The sequence below is a fragment of the Lactuca virosa genome, chromosome 1, assembly GCF_052849685.1.
Source record: "Lactuca virosa cultivar CGN04683 chromosome 1, Lactuca_virosa_CGN04683_v6, whole genome shotgun sequence".
In the NCBI taxonomy this organism is placed as follows: domain Eukaryota; kingdom Viridiplantae; phylum Streptophyta; class Magnoliopsida; order Asterales; family Asteraceae; genus Lactuca; species Lactuca virosa.
In genome coordinates this window covers 214,723,802-214,740,362 of record NC_136426.1, presented here as the reverse complement: position 1 = coordinate 214,740,362, position 16,561 = coordinate 214,723,802, and the positions used below count along the sequence as shown (strand labels likewise).

The window sequence follows — 16,561 nt, the reverse complement described above, 5'->3', positions numbered from 1 at the left end:
AGCCTTGATATGATCAGTGACCGTAGATTCAAATAGTCCAATTGAGGTCATGATATACATAAGTAACTGTCTAATGAGACCGAAGATAGATTGGTCCTTATAAAGAGAAAACAAATAAGTCAATGATATTCTTTAGTGAAAACAAAAAATATTAGCAATTACTTACACAACATCCAAATGTCAAATGATAGAAAAAAACGCAATGCAAGAAAAGTAATTAATTGAGTTATGAATATTCATCACACACTATACAATCCTAGTATCTCTTGTCCCCTCAAATGTGATAACAATAACACCTTTGTTTTTTATTTTCTTCTTTTGGTGATCCCATTTAATTTTTTCTATGTCTAAGTGACAAACAACATGTAAGACGCATGACGGTTAATAAGGGATGCCCATTTCTACAATCAAAAGCACCCCACTACAAATACATTTCCTTGTATCTTCGAAGGACCGATTCCACTGCTTCCATATCCAGTAATCAGTTTGAGTCTCAGTAAAACTGTAGACTAAAATGATTAAAGAGGATCGAAAACCAAAAGTAATGTGTATCTCTCTCTCTCTCTCTCAATGCCCATGGGTTTGTTCTAAGGGTTGATATACTAGCTATTGACACCCATATTTGCTTCACATGGCCATGACATGGAACTCAAGCTAGCTTGTTTTTTATACTTCATTTCAACCTGCTCACTTCATACATGCTTAGTATAATGTGTTAGGTTAATAATAAAGGCATCTTAAGGATTCAAAAGTGAATTAGAAAACTCTCAAGTAGCCATTAATTTACTTAATAATAGCATGTATAATGTCTTAAGCTCTTCTTAACTTTTACAAAAAAAAAAAAAAAAAAAAAAGAAAGAAAGAAAGAAATTTGAAGCTTTTAATCCATTAGGCTCTTTGTTTAAGGTTTAATAATATGTTGTAGTTTAAATATTAACTCAGTGGTTGTCCATTAACAGTTTAAATTTTGATTTAAAAGGACTAAAATGTCAATTTATCTAAAAAACTACCAAATTTTTACTTATGACCCTTAATTTTGTACTTTGACAATTTACACCCCAACCGATTTTTCCTTTACAAATTTGATACTTTCAAAAGTGACCAAATACCCCTTCAAGGTTCTTGAGTGTATGCATGACTCCTATTTACAATATTTCTTACAAATAGGGTTTATATATTTTATATCCTTTAAACTAAATGTCATGGTACTTTTTTTTATATATAAATTTTAGATATTAATTATAATTCCTAATATTATTTATACTTTAATAATCTTTATTTAAATATGAATCCTTTTGATGGTTAAATGGTGGAACCTCTCATGTTGAAGAAAATGCTAAGGATGAAGCACAAAGTCCATCAGGTGAGCAAACTCAAGAGTTGTTGGAAGTATTTGATCTTAAGGGAAAAGGTTCATCACCCGAGCAGACTCAGGAGTTGGAATTTCATGATTTAGTTTAGCAGACTCACGAGTTGTTGGAAGTATTTGATCTTGAAGGAAAAAAAAGGTTAATCAACCGAGCAGACTCGGGAGTTGGAATTTCATGATCTAGGAAAAGGTCTAGTATCTAAGGGACAAAAGAATCAAGATCTTCCAGGTATGTCAGAGCAAGAACCCAATGTAGATAACGATTTTGTTTTGTTTTTGTTAGGAGGTTTGTCACTGTCTAATAGACATAAATAAATATGTGTGTGTACATACAAACACACACTGACTGTTGATATTAATACTAAATGTCCGGAATGCGAAATTTAAAAATAAAATGACCGTTAATTTACACGAGCTACGTATTTGTGAGGCATTGTGGAGGGTAAAAGATTACCTTAATTTTGGTCAAAGGGGTAGCGGTAAATATTTATTTCATCATATATATATATATATATATATATATATATATATATATATATATATATATCCGGTAGGAAATGAAAAAAATAATAATAATAATGTTAGAAAGATTTATATCAAAATGGTAGAACTATAAATATATAATATCAGTTTTTTAACAGATTTTATAATTTATATGATAATTGAGGAAATCATGTTTTGAATTATATAACTAAAAGTCCATTTTTCTTGGTAATTATTCCATAAATGGAGAAGAAAAGATAGAAACCGTAAAGGATATTTGTTGAAAACATAAAGAACTCATCTTTAATTAAGTGAATCTATTAAATGGGAGTTTAATTGCTTGATTTAATTTGTAGTTTCATTTTGTAATTTTTCATAAACAATCAACACTTTAGTGGATACTTAATTGATGGAATCAACGACTTTTTAAATCAAGCAGTTAAACTCCCATTTAATAGATTCACTTAATTAAGGATGAGTTCTTTATGTTTTCAACAAATCTCCTTTATAGTTTCTAACATTTCTTCTCCATTTATGGAATAATTACCAAGAAAAACGGACTTTTAGTTATATAATTCAAAACATGATTTCCTCAATTATCATATAAATTATAAAATCAGTTAAAAAACTGATATTATATATTTATAGTTCAACCCTTTTGATATAAATCTTTCTTACATTATTATTTTTTTTCATTTCCTACCGGATATATATATATGATGATGAAATAAATACTTACCGCCACCCCTTCCACCAAAATTAAGGTAATTTTTTACCCTCCACAATGTCTCACAAATACGTAGCCCGTGTAATATAACGATCATTGTATTTTTAAATCTCGCATTCCTGCATTTAGTATTAATATCAACAGTCAGTGTGTGTTTGTGTGTACACACACATATGTATTTATGCCTATTAGACAGTGACAAACCTCCTAACAAAAATAAACATAATCGTTATCTACATTGGGTTCTTGCTCTCACATACCAGGAAGTTCTTGATTCTTTTGTCCCTTAGATACTGGATCTTTTCCTAGATCATGAAATTCCAACTCCCGAGTCTGCTCGGTTGATTAACCTTTTTTTTTCCTTTAAGATCAAATACTTCTAACAAGTCGTGAATCTGCTTAACTAAATCATGAAATTCCAACTCCTGAGTCTGCTCGGGTGATGAACATTTTCCCTTAAGATCAAATACTTCCAACAACTCGTGAGTCTGCTTAACTGATGGACTTTGTGCTTCAACCTCAACATTTTCTTCAACATGAGAGGTTTCACCATTTAACCATAAAAAAAATTCATATTTAAATAAAGATTATTAAAGTATAAATAATATTATGAATTTTAATTAATAACTAAAATTTATATATAAAAAAATACCATAACATTTGGTTTAAAGGGTATAAAATATATAAAACCTAAATGTAAGAAATATTGTAAATAGGGGTCATGCATACATTCAAGAACTTTTGAGGGGTATTTGGTAACTTCTGAAAGTACCAAATTTGTAAAGGAAAAACAGGTTGGGATGTAAATTGTACAAGTACAAAATTCAGGGTCATGATTAAAACTTTGGTAGTTTTTTTAGATAAATTGACATTTTAGTTCTTTTAATTCAAAATTTAAATTGTTAATGGACAACCACTGACTTAATATTTAAACTACAATATATTATTAAGCCTTAAATCAAGAGCTTAATGGATTAAGAGCTTCAAAGTCAAGAAGAGCTTAAGGCATTATATTTGCTATTATTAAGTAAATTAATGGTTCCTTGAGAATTTTCTAATTCACTCTTGAGTCCCTAAGATGCCTTCATTATTAACCTAAAACATTATATTAAGCATGTATGAAGTCAGCAGATTGAAATGAAGGATAAAAACAAGCAAGCTTGACTTCCATGCCATGGCCATGTGAAGCAAATACGAGTGTCAATAGCTAGTAGATCAACCCTTAGAACAACCCATGGAGAGAGAGAGAGAGAGAGAGAGAGAGAGAGAGACGCATACACATTAATTTTGGTTTTCGAGCCTCTTTAATCATTATAGTCTACAGTTTTATTGAGACTCAAACAGATTACCGGATATGGAAGCAGTGCAATGGGTCCTTCGAAAATACAAGGAAAGGTATTTGTAGTGAGTTGTTATTGATTGTAGAAATGGGTATCCCTTATTAACCGTCATGCGTCTTGCAAGTTGTTCGTCTCTTAAACGTAGAAAAAATTAAATGGGATCACCAAATTGTAGAAGAAAATAAAAACAAAGGTGTTATCGTTATCACATTTGAGGGACAAGAGATACATGGATTATGTAGTGTGTGATGGATATTCATAACTCAATTCATTGTTTTTCTTACATTGCGTTTTTTTCTATCATTTGACATTTTGATGTTGTGTAAGTTATTACTAATATTTTTTGTTTTCACTAAAGAATATCATTGACTCATTTATTTTCTATATATAACACTTTTTATGACTTGCAATAATATTTTTATACAAAAAAGTATTTCGATAACATTAAAAAAATATAATTTAGACAAAGAGTAAAAATAACCATCTTTTTCACATATAATATCCCAAAAGATTCAAATTTCTTATACTTTGCTAGAAACTAGAAACCTATAGAGGTTTATTTATTTAGTGGTTATTAAATTGTTTTACCATTTCTTAATAGCAAATAAACACACGTAGTACCCCTGATATAAGGTGGAAAACTACTACAATATATAAAATATTTTGAACTCAATTTGCAATTGACCAAATTTCCCTTAAGCCCTTTTTGTCTAATAAATTGTTAAATGTATTTAATAAATACCGATTGGCTTCCTATATGTATAGTTAATAAAATGGTTAAATAAGATAGAAATATTTACTTGACAATCAACTACAATGGATGTCATTTACATGGGGTATTATAATGGAAGGGATAAATATACAACAAATTTATATTTTAGGGACAACGACGTAGCACATCCTGCACCATCGTGATTATATACCGACGCACCACAGTAGCCTCCTTCTCTTACACCATCGTGATTGAAACCATTGCCACGGTCGTTCCGATGTCGTGTACCACTGATGTGAACACTACATTCCGCCACCCCGCCACCGTGTCCCACCACAGGATATCGTACCCTCTAACATTCATTTTTTGTACGCTACCATTAAACTCTTTATCAGATTTGAGAAAAAAAAACGAAGCAAACTGATAGAATACGAAGAGGAAGGTAGGAGAGAGAGAAGAGAGGGGTTGGGGGGTGTTGTTCCTGGTATGGAAAATTGTTCAAGATCTTATTTTTAGAAGAATTTCTCATGAAAAAATGTTATCAACTCTGTTCATTCTTTTTTCTTTGTGATATAAAGTTAATTTTCTTTCTTACTTTGTGGGTTTAATGTATTTGTTTCATGATTTTCACGTGTATTTGTATGCATCTGTTCCAAGGTATCTCTATTATAATTTAAATTTTATTTCATACGTATTTTTTTTCGTTTTGTAACAAGTTTTGCGAAAATCACTCTGTAGTTCATCTTTATTTCAGTGAAAAGACATGTGACCTTTGTAGTTGTTTCAAAACAGTTAACATGGTGAGTTGAGTTTTGTAAATGTTATTGTTGGGTTTCTAATATGTTTTTTGTTTAGTTATTGTTAATCTTTTAGATGAAACCTGATAAAATAAAAATTAAAATATATTAAAAAATATTAAGAGCTCAAAAGTTTTCCATTATGACTAACATATATTTTTGTCAGTTTAAAAATACCCATGATTTATAATAACGTTGCGTAAACGTATGAGATAAATGATGGAAAGGGGCAAAAAAGACAAACAAATTATATTTTGATTGCTAGACTACTTAAAATACATAAAAATAATGTCTTTAGTTTTGAAAAAAACTCAAAACTAAATAGGTATGCATGAACAAAAATTATTATTAATCTAATTAGGTTTGCAGTAAAAAGTCCTACTAATATATATGAAGAGACCTATTATATCACTTTTCCTTACATATTCTCTCATCTACTCTCCCACCATCATTTCACTATTCCTATCAAAATCTAATAAAACTTAAAAAAAAAAAAAACTAATAACTCTTAATTTTCTTATTTTATTATTTGATAAACAATTTAATATAAGTGTTATATTTTCAATCTTTTATATTAATTAATTAATTACATTTAAAGATTAGTTTATAGAATATAAATATAAAAATAATGAGATAGTATGTCTTCCATTTTAATGAAGTTGCGCAAATTACATATAATGGATTACATGATGTTGATTTTATAAGCTATTTTGTTTATCTGTCAATAATATTGGTCATGGCTTAATTTTACTTTAAATGTAACAAGTTTATTAACTTTTATAACTTTAGCTTATGTCTATTACATCAAATGCTAATTTTATGTATAAAATGAAAACATATTGAATTAATTCTTTGATATGTAATAAAGATATTAATAACTTTGATTATATTAATATAAAAAAACACGAGACGCGGACATAGGGCGTGTTCGGAAAAATTAGCTGGTAGCGGGTAGTACGTAGCTTGTAGCTTGTAGCGTTTTGTTAAACACGACATGAAGTAGCATTTGGATTTGGAGCGTTTTGTTTAAACTAAACACCAGAAGCTTGTAGTGCCGAACGAGACTTTCTGTTCAAAACGGAGCGTTTTGTCAAACGCTAGAAACTAGAAGATCTCAAACGCTCCGTGCCGAACACGCCCATAATGATTTTCTATAATATATGGATTTAATCTAAAATTTATCGTGTTTATCCGTTATTTTATATTTACATTTTACTAAATATGATTAACATTTACCTAATATGGAAAATAAATGATAAGTTTAAATAAGAAGCAACTCTTATATTAAAGCATACTAGACAACAGTAAAAATGCAAAAAATTTATAAATAAATAAATAAAATAATATTAGTTGTAGCGATGAAAACCGAGATTTTGACAAATTGTACAAAGACCAGGTGCGAATAAGTTCAAATTTATGAAAGTTTCTTTATTAGAAAGAAAAATTTACGTGATAAGTCGATGATTTTGATAAATTGTATAATGACCAAGTGACCGACCAAATGTGTTTGATACATCTAATTTAACTTTGGCAGGTTTGGTCATTTTCTTATAAATCTTCAAAACTCCGATATTTTTTTGACAGTTTTATCCCCTAGACAAAAACATTTCACACTTTGGTCCCTATCTTCAAATAATTTTTCACTTTGGTCCACGTCTTAAAATATTTTTGTATTTGAGTCTTAATCTAATCGATGCCTGGAAGATAATTACATGTCGTTAGTGCGTTGCACGTGTAAAACTAATCATGCAACTAACGTCGATGCAATAATATAATGATGGTCGCACAACCTTTTAACTATGATCTTCCGGAAAGTAACCGATGAAAAGAAACAAATCGTCGAGCCCGCTTTCAGCATCGCGCGAGTATCCTATTAGTATATATATATATATATATATATATATATATATATATATATATATATATATATATATATATATATATATATATTCCGGATCAAATAAGAGGAAAATATTTGGTAAAAAGTGAAGAAGTAATATAAACACATTTAAGCCGATATCAAAAACTTCTATTGAATCAAATCTCTTTAATTCTCTAATATTAAATATAAATTTTCATTTCCTAGTCAATTATTCATTAGAAATGAAACAACAAATTTAATTAGTCAATTAAATTCCAATTGAATCAAAACAAATTAATGCTCCAGTATTGAATATAAAAAGTCTCAGTATCCACTAAAGTGTTGATTCTTTATGCAAATTACAAAATGGAATTACATAAACTCCCATTTAATAGATTCACTTAAATTAATTAAGGATGGATTCTTTATGTTTTCAAAAGATCTCCTTCACAGTTTCTAGTTTTTCTTCTCAATTTTTTGGAATAATTACCATGAAAAGCGGAGTTTTAGTTACATAATTTAAAAAATGATTTTTCAATTATCATATAAATTATAAAACCAATTAAAAACTGATTTTATACATTTATAATTTTATTCTTTTGATATAAATCTTTCTTACATTCTGATTATATATATATATATATATATATATATATATATATATATATATATATATATATATGCGCGCGTGTGATGATGAAATAAATACTTACCGCCACCCCTTAGACCAAAATTAAGGTAATCTTTTACCCTCCAAAATGCCTCACGAATACGTACCTCGTGGAAATTAACAGTCAGTGTATTTTCAAATCTCGCATTCTTGCATTTAGTATTAATCATCGTTTTAAAACTCGTCAGAAGCGTAGGCCTTGAGGCGCGCCTTAAGGCGAAGCGGACCATGGCCGCTCTAGGGCCTCCGCCTCTGTGGTTGGATATGAGACGTACGCTTCGTCCAGGTGAATCGTAGATGAATCGGTAGAGGCGGTGCGTTTTTCAGAAGCGTACGCCTTGATTTTTAGTCTAATTTCGACTTATTTCGACTTTTTTTTCTTTTCCAATTGCACCTGGTCTGCATCGCATCTTGTAATTCTTCCTCAATTGATGAAATTGATGTTCCATACATTCAATTGAGTCTACCAGATGTTGTTTGGATATCTAATTTCTTGGTTCCCACAAACAAGCATTCTGACCCTTGGAGATTCAGTTATATATTATTGTAGTTTCAATTATATGTTTGGTATTTTATTTTGTATTTACTTTTCAACTATATGTTTGGTATTTTGTATATATATCCGTTTTTATACCTTTCAATACATGTTTATAACTAAAATAAGCTTTCAAACCAATAACATTTCAAACCAGTACATATATCCGATGTATCCACAGTGTCATTGATCATGTCCTCCGGTCCTCTTGATTGATTTTTAGGCATCAAAAATTTTTACCAAAAGCAAATGAACTTTGAAAATCTAATTACTGAGATACAAAGGCAGAGGTAGATGCATCTTGTAATTCTTCCTCAATTGATGAAATTGATGTTCCATACATTCAATTGAGTCTACCAGATGTTGTTTGGATATCTAATTTCTTGGTTCCCACAAACAAGCATTCTGACCCTTGGAGATTCAGTTATATATTATTGTAGTTTCAATTATATGTTTGGTATTTTATTTTGTATTTACTTTTCAACTATATGTTTGGTATTTTGTATATATATCCGTTTTTATACCTTTCAATACATGTTTATAACTAAAATAAGCTTTCAAACCAATAACATTTCAAACCAGTACATATATCCGATGTATCCACAGTGTCATTGATCATGTCCTCCGGTCCTCTTGATTGATTTTTAGGCATCAAAAATTTTTACCAAAAGCAAATGAACTTTGAAAATCTAATTACTGAGATACAAAGGCAGAGGTAGATGCATCTTGTAATTCTTCCTCAATTGATGAAATTGATGTTCCATACATTCAATTGAGTCTACCAGATGTTGTTTGGATATCTAATTTCTTGGTTCCCACAAACAAGCATTCTGACCCTTGGAGATTCAGTTATATATTATTGTAGTTTCAATTATATGTTTGGTATTTTATTTTGTATTTACTTTTCAACTATATGTTTGGTATTTTGTATATATATCCGTTTTTATACCTTTCAATACATGTTTATAACTAAAATAAGCTTTCAAACCAATAACATTTCAAACCAGTACATATATCCGATGTATCCACAGTGTCATTGATCATGTCCTCCGGTCCTCTTGATTGATTTTTAGGCATCAAAAATTTTTACCAAAAGCAAATGAACTTTGAAAATCTAATTACTGAGATACAAAGGCAGAGGTAGATGCATCTTGTAATTCTTCCTCAATTGATGAAATTGATGTTCCATACATTCAATTGAGTCTACCAGATGTTGTTTGGATATCTAATTTCTTGGTTCCCACAAACAAGCATTCTGACCCTTGGAGATTCAGTTATATATTATTGTAGTTTCAATTATATGTTTGGTATTTTATTTTGTATTTACTTTTCAACTATATGTTTGGTATTTTGTATATATATCCGTTTTTATACCTTTCAATACATGTTTATAACTAAAATAAGCTTTCAAACCAATAACATTTCAAACCAGTACATATATCCGATGTATCCACAGTGTCATTGATCATGTCCTCCGGTCCTCTTGATTGATTTTTAGGCATCAAAAATTTTTACCAAAAGCAAATGAACTTTGAAAATCTAATTACTGAGATACAAAGGCAGAGGTAGATGCATCTTGTAATTCTTCCTCAATTGATGAAATTGATGTTCCATACATTCAATTGAGTCTACCAGATGTTGTTTGGATATCTAATTTCTTGGTTCCCACAAACAAGCATTCTGACCCTTGGAGATTCAGTTATATATTATTGTAGTTTCAATTATATGTTTGGTATTTTATTTTGTATTTACTTTTCAACTATATGTTTGGTATTTTGTATATATATCCGTTTTTATACCTTTCAATACATGTTTATAACTAAAATAAGCTTTCAAACCAATAACATTTCAAACCAGTACATATATCCGATGTATCCACAGTGTCATTGATCATGTCCTCCGGTCCTCTTGATTGATTTTTAGGCATCAAAAATTTTTACCAAAAGCAAATGAACTTTGAAAATCTAATTACTGAGATACAAAGGCAGAGGTAGATGCATCTTGTAATTCTTCCTCAATTGATGAAATTGATGTTCCATACATTCAATTGAGTCTACCAGATGTTGTTTGGATATCTAATTTCTTGGTTCCCACAAACAAGCATTCTGACCCTTGGAGATTCAGTTATATATTATTGTAGTTTCAATTATATGTTTGGTATTTTATTTTGTATTTACTTTTCAACTATATGTTTGGTATTTTGTATATATATCCGTTTTTATACCTTTCAATACATGTTTATAACTAAAATAAGCTTTCAAACCAATAACATTTCAAACCAGTACATATATCCGATGTATCCACAGTGTCATTGATCATGTCCTCCGGTCCTCTTGATTGATTTTTAGGCATCAAAAATTTTTACCAAAAGCAAATGAACTTTGAAAATCTAATTACTGAGATACAAAGGCAGAGGTAGATGCATCTTGTAATTCTTCCTCAATTGATGAAATTGATGTTCCATACATTCAATTGAGTCTACCAGATGTTGTTTGGATATCTAATTTCTTGGTTCCCACAAACAAGCATTCTGACCCTTGGAGATTCAGTTATATATTATTGTAGTTTCAATTATATGTTTGGTATTTTATTTTGTATTTACTTTTCAACTATATGTTTGGTATTTTGTATATATATCCGTTTTTATACCTTTCAATACATGTTTATAACTAAAATAAGCTTTCAAACCAATAACATTTCAAACCAGTACATATATCCGATGTATCCACAGTGTCATTGATCATGTCCTCCGGTCCTCTTGATTGATTTTTAGGCATCAAAAATTTTTACCAAAAGCAAATGAACTTTGAAAATCTAATTACTGAGATACAAAGGCAGAGGTAGATGCATCTTGTAATTCTTCCTCAATTGATGAAATTGATGTTCCATACATTCAATTGAGTCTACCAGATGTTGTTTGGATATCTAATTTCTTGGTTCCCACAAACAAGCATTCTGACCCTTGGAGATTCAGTTATATATTATTGTAGTTTCAATTATATGTTTGGTATTTTATTTTGTATTTACTTTTCAACTATATGTTTGGTATTTTGTATATATATCCGTTTTTATACCTTTCAATACATGTTTATAACTAAAATAAGCTTTCAAACCAATAACATTTCAAACCAGTACATATATCCGATGTATCCACAGTGTCATTGATCATGTCCTCCGGTCCTCTTGATTGATTTTTAAGCATCAAAAATTTTTACCAAAAGCAAATGAACTTTGAAAATCTAATTACTGAGATACAAAGGCAGAGGTAAGGCTTACCTGATATGAGAAAGGAAGAGTTGACAAACAAATCGAAGGTAGCTTTCCAAATCTGACTGTATGCAAGATTTAAAAATAAATAAATAAATAAATTTGATTATAAACCAATTTATAGTTTCATGAAATTAGAATATCCCTATCCAACAACAAATCTGAGTTTATGTTAGGGATAAATGAGGTCAATGCAATATGCCACCATAAAAACAATGAATATTAAAAAACGTTGGGGTTAATCTCATAAAAAAAAACCTTAGATTTTGTGTTTTTTTTCCAGATTAAACCTCATCTTTAATTTTTTCATGAAATAAACCTTATATTTTTTCATTTTTTATGAAAAAACTCTCAACCTTCTAAATGTTTTCAAATATATCCTCAACTTTTTTAATTTTTCCAGAAAAAAAAAACCCTCATATTTTACAACTTTTTTTAGAGAAAAATGACTAAAAGGGCCATATCGGAAATATGAAAAAATGCAATGTCTTTTTCATTAAAAGAATAAAGACGAGGTTTAATCCGGAAAAAAGAGAAAATATAATGCCTTTTATGAGATTAACCCAAAAATTATACATATTTGGCATAAACTGTAGCTATGTTTCTGAAAGATTAAACAAACGCATGTGTAACTACCATGCAATCAACCATTGATGTGCATAACAAAGAAAACACAAGGGAAACATAAAATCTTGAAGAACCCTAAAAATTGAAAAGTTAATTGATTTTGTTACTATTAATCGTTAAGAAATCAGAAAAGACAGCATTTTTAAGGCATTAGAGAAGTAGTGGTTTCAACAGGAAAGGATTATGATGAACATTAAAAGAATGTTGTGAAAGAAGGGTCCTATATCCGCCTTACTCTACTTTATAACAGTAAGTTGATAAGGTCCACATTTTTTATTTATTTTAAAATTATGTTTAATGTTAACTATGATCAGTTGATTTAAATCAATCTTTCTATACAACATCACTTTTCAGTAAGTTGATTTAAAATTATGTTTAATGTTCACAAAATGATGGCTCGTGAACGGGAAGAAGAAATAGCATTCCGAAATGTGATGTTGACTTGGATGAAGCAACCGGATCCTGAGTTTTTTCCAGATTCGATCGTGACGTTACTAGAACCTGTGGCCGATGATGCTCCTAGGGATACTTTTTCTGGAATTTCAGATTCAATTCCTATGAGTGAGGGTTTTGTGTGTTTCTCCCGTGACGTTACTAGAACCCGTGGCTGATGATGCTCCTAGGGATACGTCTGTACTTCTTCGGTCACCCATTGATGCTCCTAGGGATACGTCTGTACTTCTTCGGTCACCCATGTTCCTATGAGTGAGGGTGTCACCCATGTTCCTATGATCCTATGAGTGAGGGTTTTGTGTGTTTCTCCCGTTACTAGAACCTGTGGCTCATGTTCCTATGAGTGAGGGTTTTGTGTGTTTCGGCAATTCCACTCTGAATACATCACAAGAGGTGGAGCGTTTTCCATGGGCAGTGAAGAATAAGAAATTAGCAGAGTTCAATGGCTTTGATACTTCTCTAGTCACTTCTGAACCGATGATCAAGTGTTCCGAGTGTTTATCGGATGACAATTCCATCCCGAAATCATCAGAGGTGGTGGAGAGCTTGCCAGGAACAGTGAAGAAGATTGCTTACCAAGAGCAGATTCAGAACACGAATCTCCACTTCAAGATTAATGGTACTTCTCCTAACTCTCTTCTTCGTCGTCTCCAATTAAGCGTAACAGGATTCAACATCTCCATTGGCTTTGGGTGATGACGATCAGGACTGCCTTGACACAGAGTTGGAACAGGATTCCAAAACACCACCGCCGTTTCTGATACCACCATCACCACCTCCATGGTTCGAGACTAGTGTCAAGGGTACAGGTCTGAAACAGGAAAAACCAAACAAGTTTTTGAGCTTAATCCTCCGTGACGGGGAGAATTCCGGTGGGGAAGTTCCGGGAGCAGAAAAATCGGTGATAGAAGAGCAGCGTGCAACGGATTTCCATGTCGAGAGGCTGACAGAGCATCAACGGAGCACATGGGAGAAAGCGGCTCCGTTTAACAACCGTTTAGAATAGGGTTATCTAAGTTACCCTTCCAATGGGCTTGAAAATGACAATTGGGCTGCAATTGATTCATGGGGCTCACAATTGTTGAATGGAAATATGGACTTGGTTTTAACTTTTAACTAGCAAACAAATTATAAGCCCACTAGTTAATCAGGCCTCTAATCAACGCATTGTTAATTGGAATGAAAATAACGACGTTTATCCTAATCAACTGCCATCTCCGTCCCCAAGTCGCGCAGAATGTTAGGAACGGAAGAAGAAGGACCTAAGTTTTCACGGTGGTCCTCAAATCGGCTTGTCTCACAAATGTCATAAATACAAAGAAGACTGCAATCACTATTCGTGGGATGCTAATCAGGTACTAACTGGTCAATTGTCAAGGAAAGCTTCTATTGGATCGTGTCAAATTTTGGAGTTCTTTGGAGTTGTGGCTAATTCTCAATCAAAAGGTAAAACTGTGAAATTAAAAGGAATCAATTGTGATATTACAATGGTCATTGTGGTAATTCTTGTAGTTAATAGGGCTACCCACATTTTAGTTCACCCACAGAGAGTAATTGCTTTAGAGGTACCTGGCTTTGTGTTTAGTGGGGTTAAAATCACATTCTGTAAGAGACTTGTGGCGTTGATTATTGAACAATACATGAATTCAAACATTCAAATGGGTAGTTGTTCAGATGTGATGAAGACATTAGTTTTGGCACCCGGGTTTCTAGCTATGGACTTTCAGGGGATCAATAATATGAAAATGAGAGATAGACATCTTGTGTTTAGGGTAAATGAATCAAAGCTGCTACAGGATTATTCTGGTTCTGGAAGAAGTAATAAGGGTAAATATGGAAAATGGCTAAGATCTGTTAGAGAGAGAGAGAGAGAGAGAGAGAGAGAGAGAGAGAGAGAGAGAGAGTAATAAATAGGTAGGAATGATTTCATTTGGAGGCATGGAGATATTTTGGTAATAGTGATACTCTTGTATAGGCTCAAGTCTTATGGCTGTGAGAGAGGGGTTTCCCCTGGAACAATCTCTTGATTGTGTTTAATTTTCATAATCTTTCGTACAATTCTTCTTTGTATTCGTTCAATTTCATTAAATCCTAATTTCAGTTCTTCATCATTATGCGTATGGCATTGGAAAAAATATTATTGCTAATAATTTTGACAAAGATAGCCAAACAAAAATGGAATCCAGGGGATTAAAAATCGTGTGTGCAGAGCTTCAAAACGAAGGCAGAAACTTCAAAATCGTGTGTAGAATTTCAAAATCAATCCTACCTTCAAAAAAATTCTTTATGAATTATGCTTCCAATTTGTTTTCTTATTACGACATTATACTGAATACTCCATCCAATTATATTTATAGCAATGAAATTTGGTTTGTATTTGCGTTTCCATTCCTCTGGGAATATAAAGTTTTCATGAGGCTGATTTTTTTAAGTACAATAATGTAGTTAGTAATAGGAAGTAGGATGTAAAAATAAACAAGACAATGGAAGTATGCTGCTATTTAGTTATAGTCAGAAGCAAAGATTGTTTTTCTAATTTTGCAATTTTTTTTTCTTATTTGTTGGTTTTATACAATTATAGCAATGTAAAATATTGCTTTGTATTTGGATGATAATAGATTTTTCAAAGCACAATGAAAGTAGGATGTTATAAGAAACAAATTAATGAAATCACATTGATATTTCTTGCATGTAACATAAAATATAATATATTTTGGTAAAAGCCAAAAGCAAAGATTGTTTGGACTTTGGAGTTGAGAACCTGATAGGGCTTCTGAGACTGCAAGTGTGTACTGTGTAGCAACCAGGAAAATATTAATTTGCCTGCAAACCAGAAATCTCAGGTCAACAAAAAAAAATTCTTCTAGACTTGAGTCAAGGAACTAAAAAGTTGGATAATTTTATACAGAACCCAAAAAATGCTATTCGGACTATGCTTTTTAGGGTGTAAATCATTACCCTGTTAAATTAGGGGTAGTGCAATCCGTGACACGTTCATGATCCTCCTCCATCTTGAACAAACTACAGTTCTCACTTCGTGATTCTCGAAACTACAGCTCAAAAAATGCAAATGGCTCAAAATTACAAAGTACAAATGGTTAACCTCAAAACAAACCAAAATCGGTAATACAAAACCTTAGATGGAATTTTAGGGCTAATAGATCAACGATGTTAGGGAAAATGAGTAGCGAACCTGATTGTGCGTTTTCACCAGCGGCAACGAAGACATTCTCGAAGTTCATGGCCGAAGCTCGTCGGAATTTGCGCGGCGCTCGTCATCCTTTACCTCTCTTTGTCCGGCGCTTTCTTGAAAGACGCCGGTGGATTGAATGATATACGTAGAGAGCAGTGAAAGTTTATAGGCAAAGAGGAGGGTGAAAAAAAATATAGCTAAATTAAAGAGGTTGGTGGGCGAAGTAAATGAATATTAAAACTAGCTTTTATTATCTAGCCTAACAATTCAATTGTAACCTATATCCCTACGTTGACTACATTTGAGTTTTGACAACAAATATAATTGGGTGTTTTTCATTTTTCAATACAATTACATGGTACATTAAGTTTAAATCCCGAGAAATAACCGATTAAAGGAAAAAAAATACTTATAAAATAATTACAAATTGTAATAACTAATCAAAGATTTGAAAAAAAAAATTTAATTTACAAAGATGGAAGTTTTTTTCGTAAGTTTTATAATGATTAGTTAAAACTGATATATAA

General features: G+C 31.3%; 1 protein-coding gene and 1 long non-coding RNA gene across 15 annotated transcripts in view; both read right to left on the bottom strand.

The window, feature by feature from the left end:
* Positions 1–16,241, bottom strand: part of LOC145164618 (transcription elongation factor SPT4 homolog 1-like) — a 34,329-nt gene extending 18,088 nt beyond the window's left edge. For 4 of the 14 annotated variants that reach the window (XM_079083379.1, XM_079083352.1, XM_079083373.1 and 1 more), the window contains exons 1-4: positions 16,035–16,241; positions 15,800–15,891; positions 15,603–15,664; positions 11,771–11,822 (exon numbers count right to left, since the gene is read on the bottom strand). In XM_079083379.1, the coding sequence (XP_078939505.1) occupies positions 11,771–11,822; positions 15,603–15,664; positions 15,800–15,891; positions 16,035–16,070 (242 nt within the window). In that variant the 5' untranslated portion in view covers positions 16,071–16,241. Of the gene's footprint in view, positions 1–4,684; positions 5,005–7,916; positions 11,677–11,770; positions 11,827–15,602; positions 15,665–15,799; positions 15,892–16,034 lie in introns of those variants that run through there. The other 10 variants (XM_079083347.1, XM_079083357.1, XM_079083362.1 and 7 more) reach the window with 8 other exon arrangements.
* On the bottom strand, positions 6,832–7,251 carry LOC145108586 (uncharacterized). Its single transcript, XR_013708407.1, has 2 exons — positions 7,219–7,251; positions 6,832–7,125 (listed from the first exon to the last, which is right to left on the bottom strand). It is a non-coding gene; the product is annotated as an uncharacterized LOC145108586 (long non-coding RNA).
* Positions 16,242–16,561: the final 320 nt, after the last annotated feature.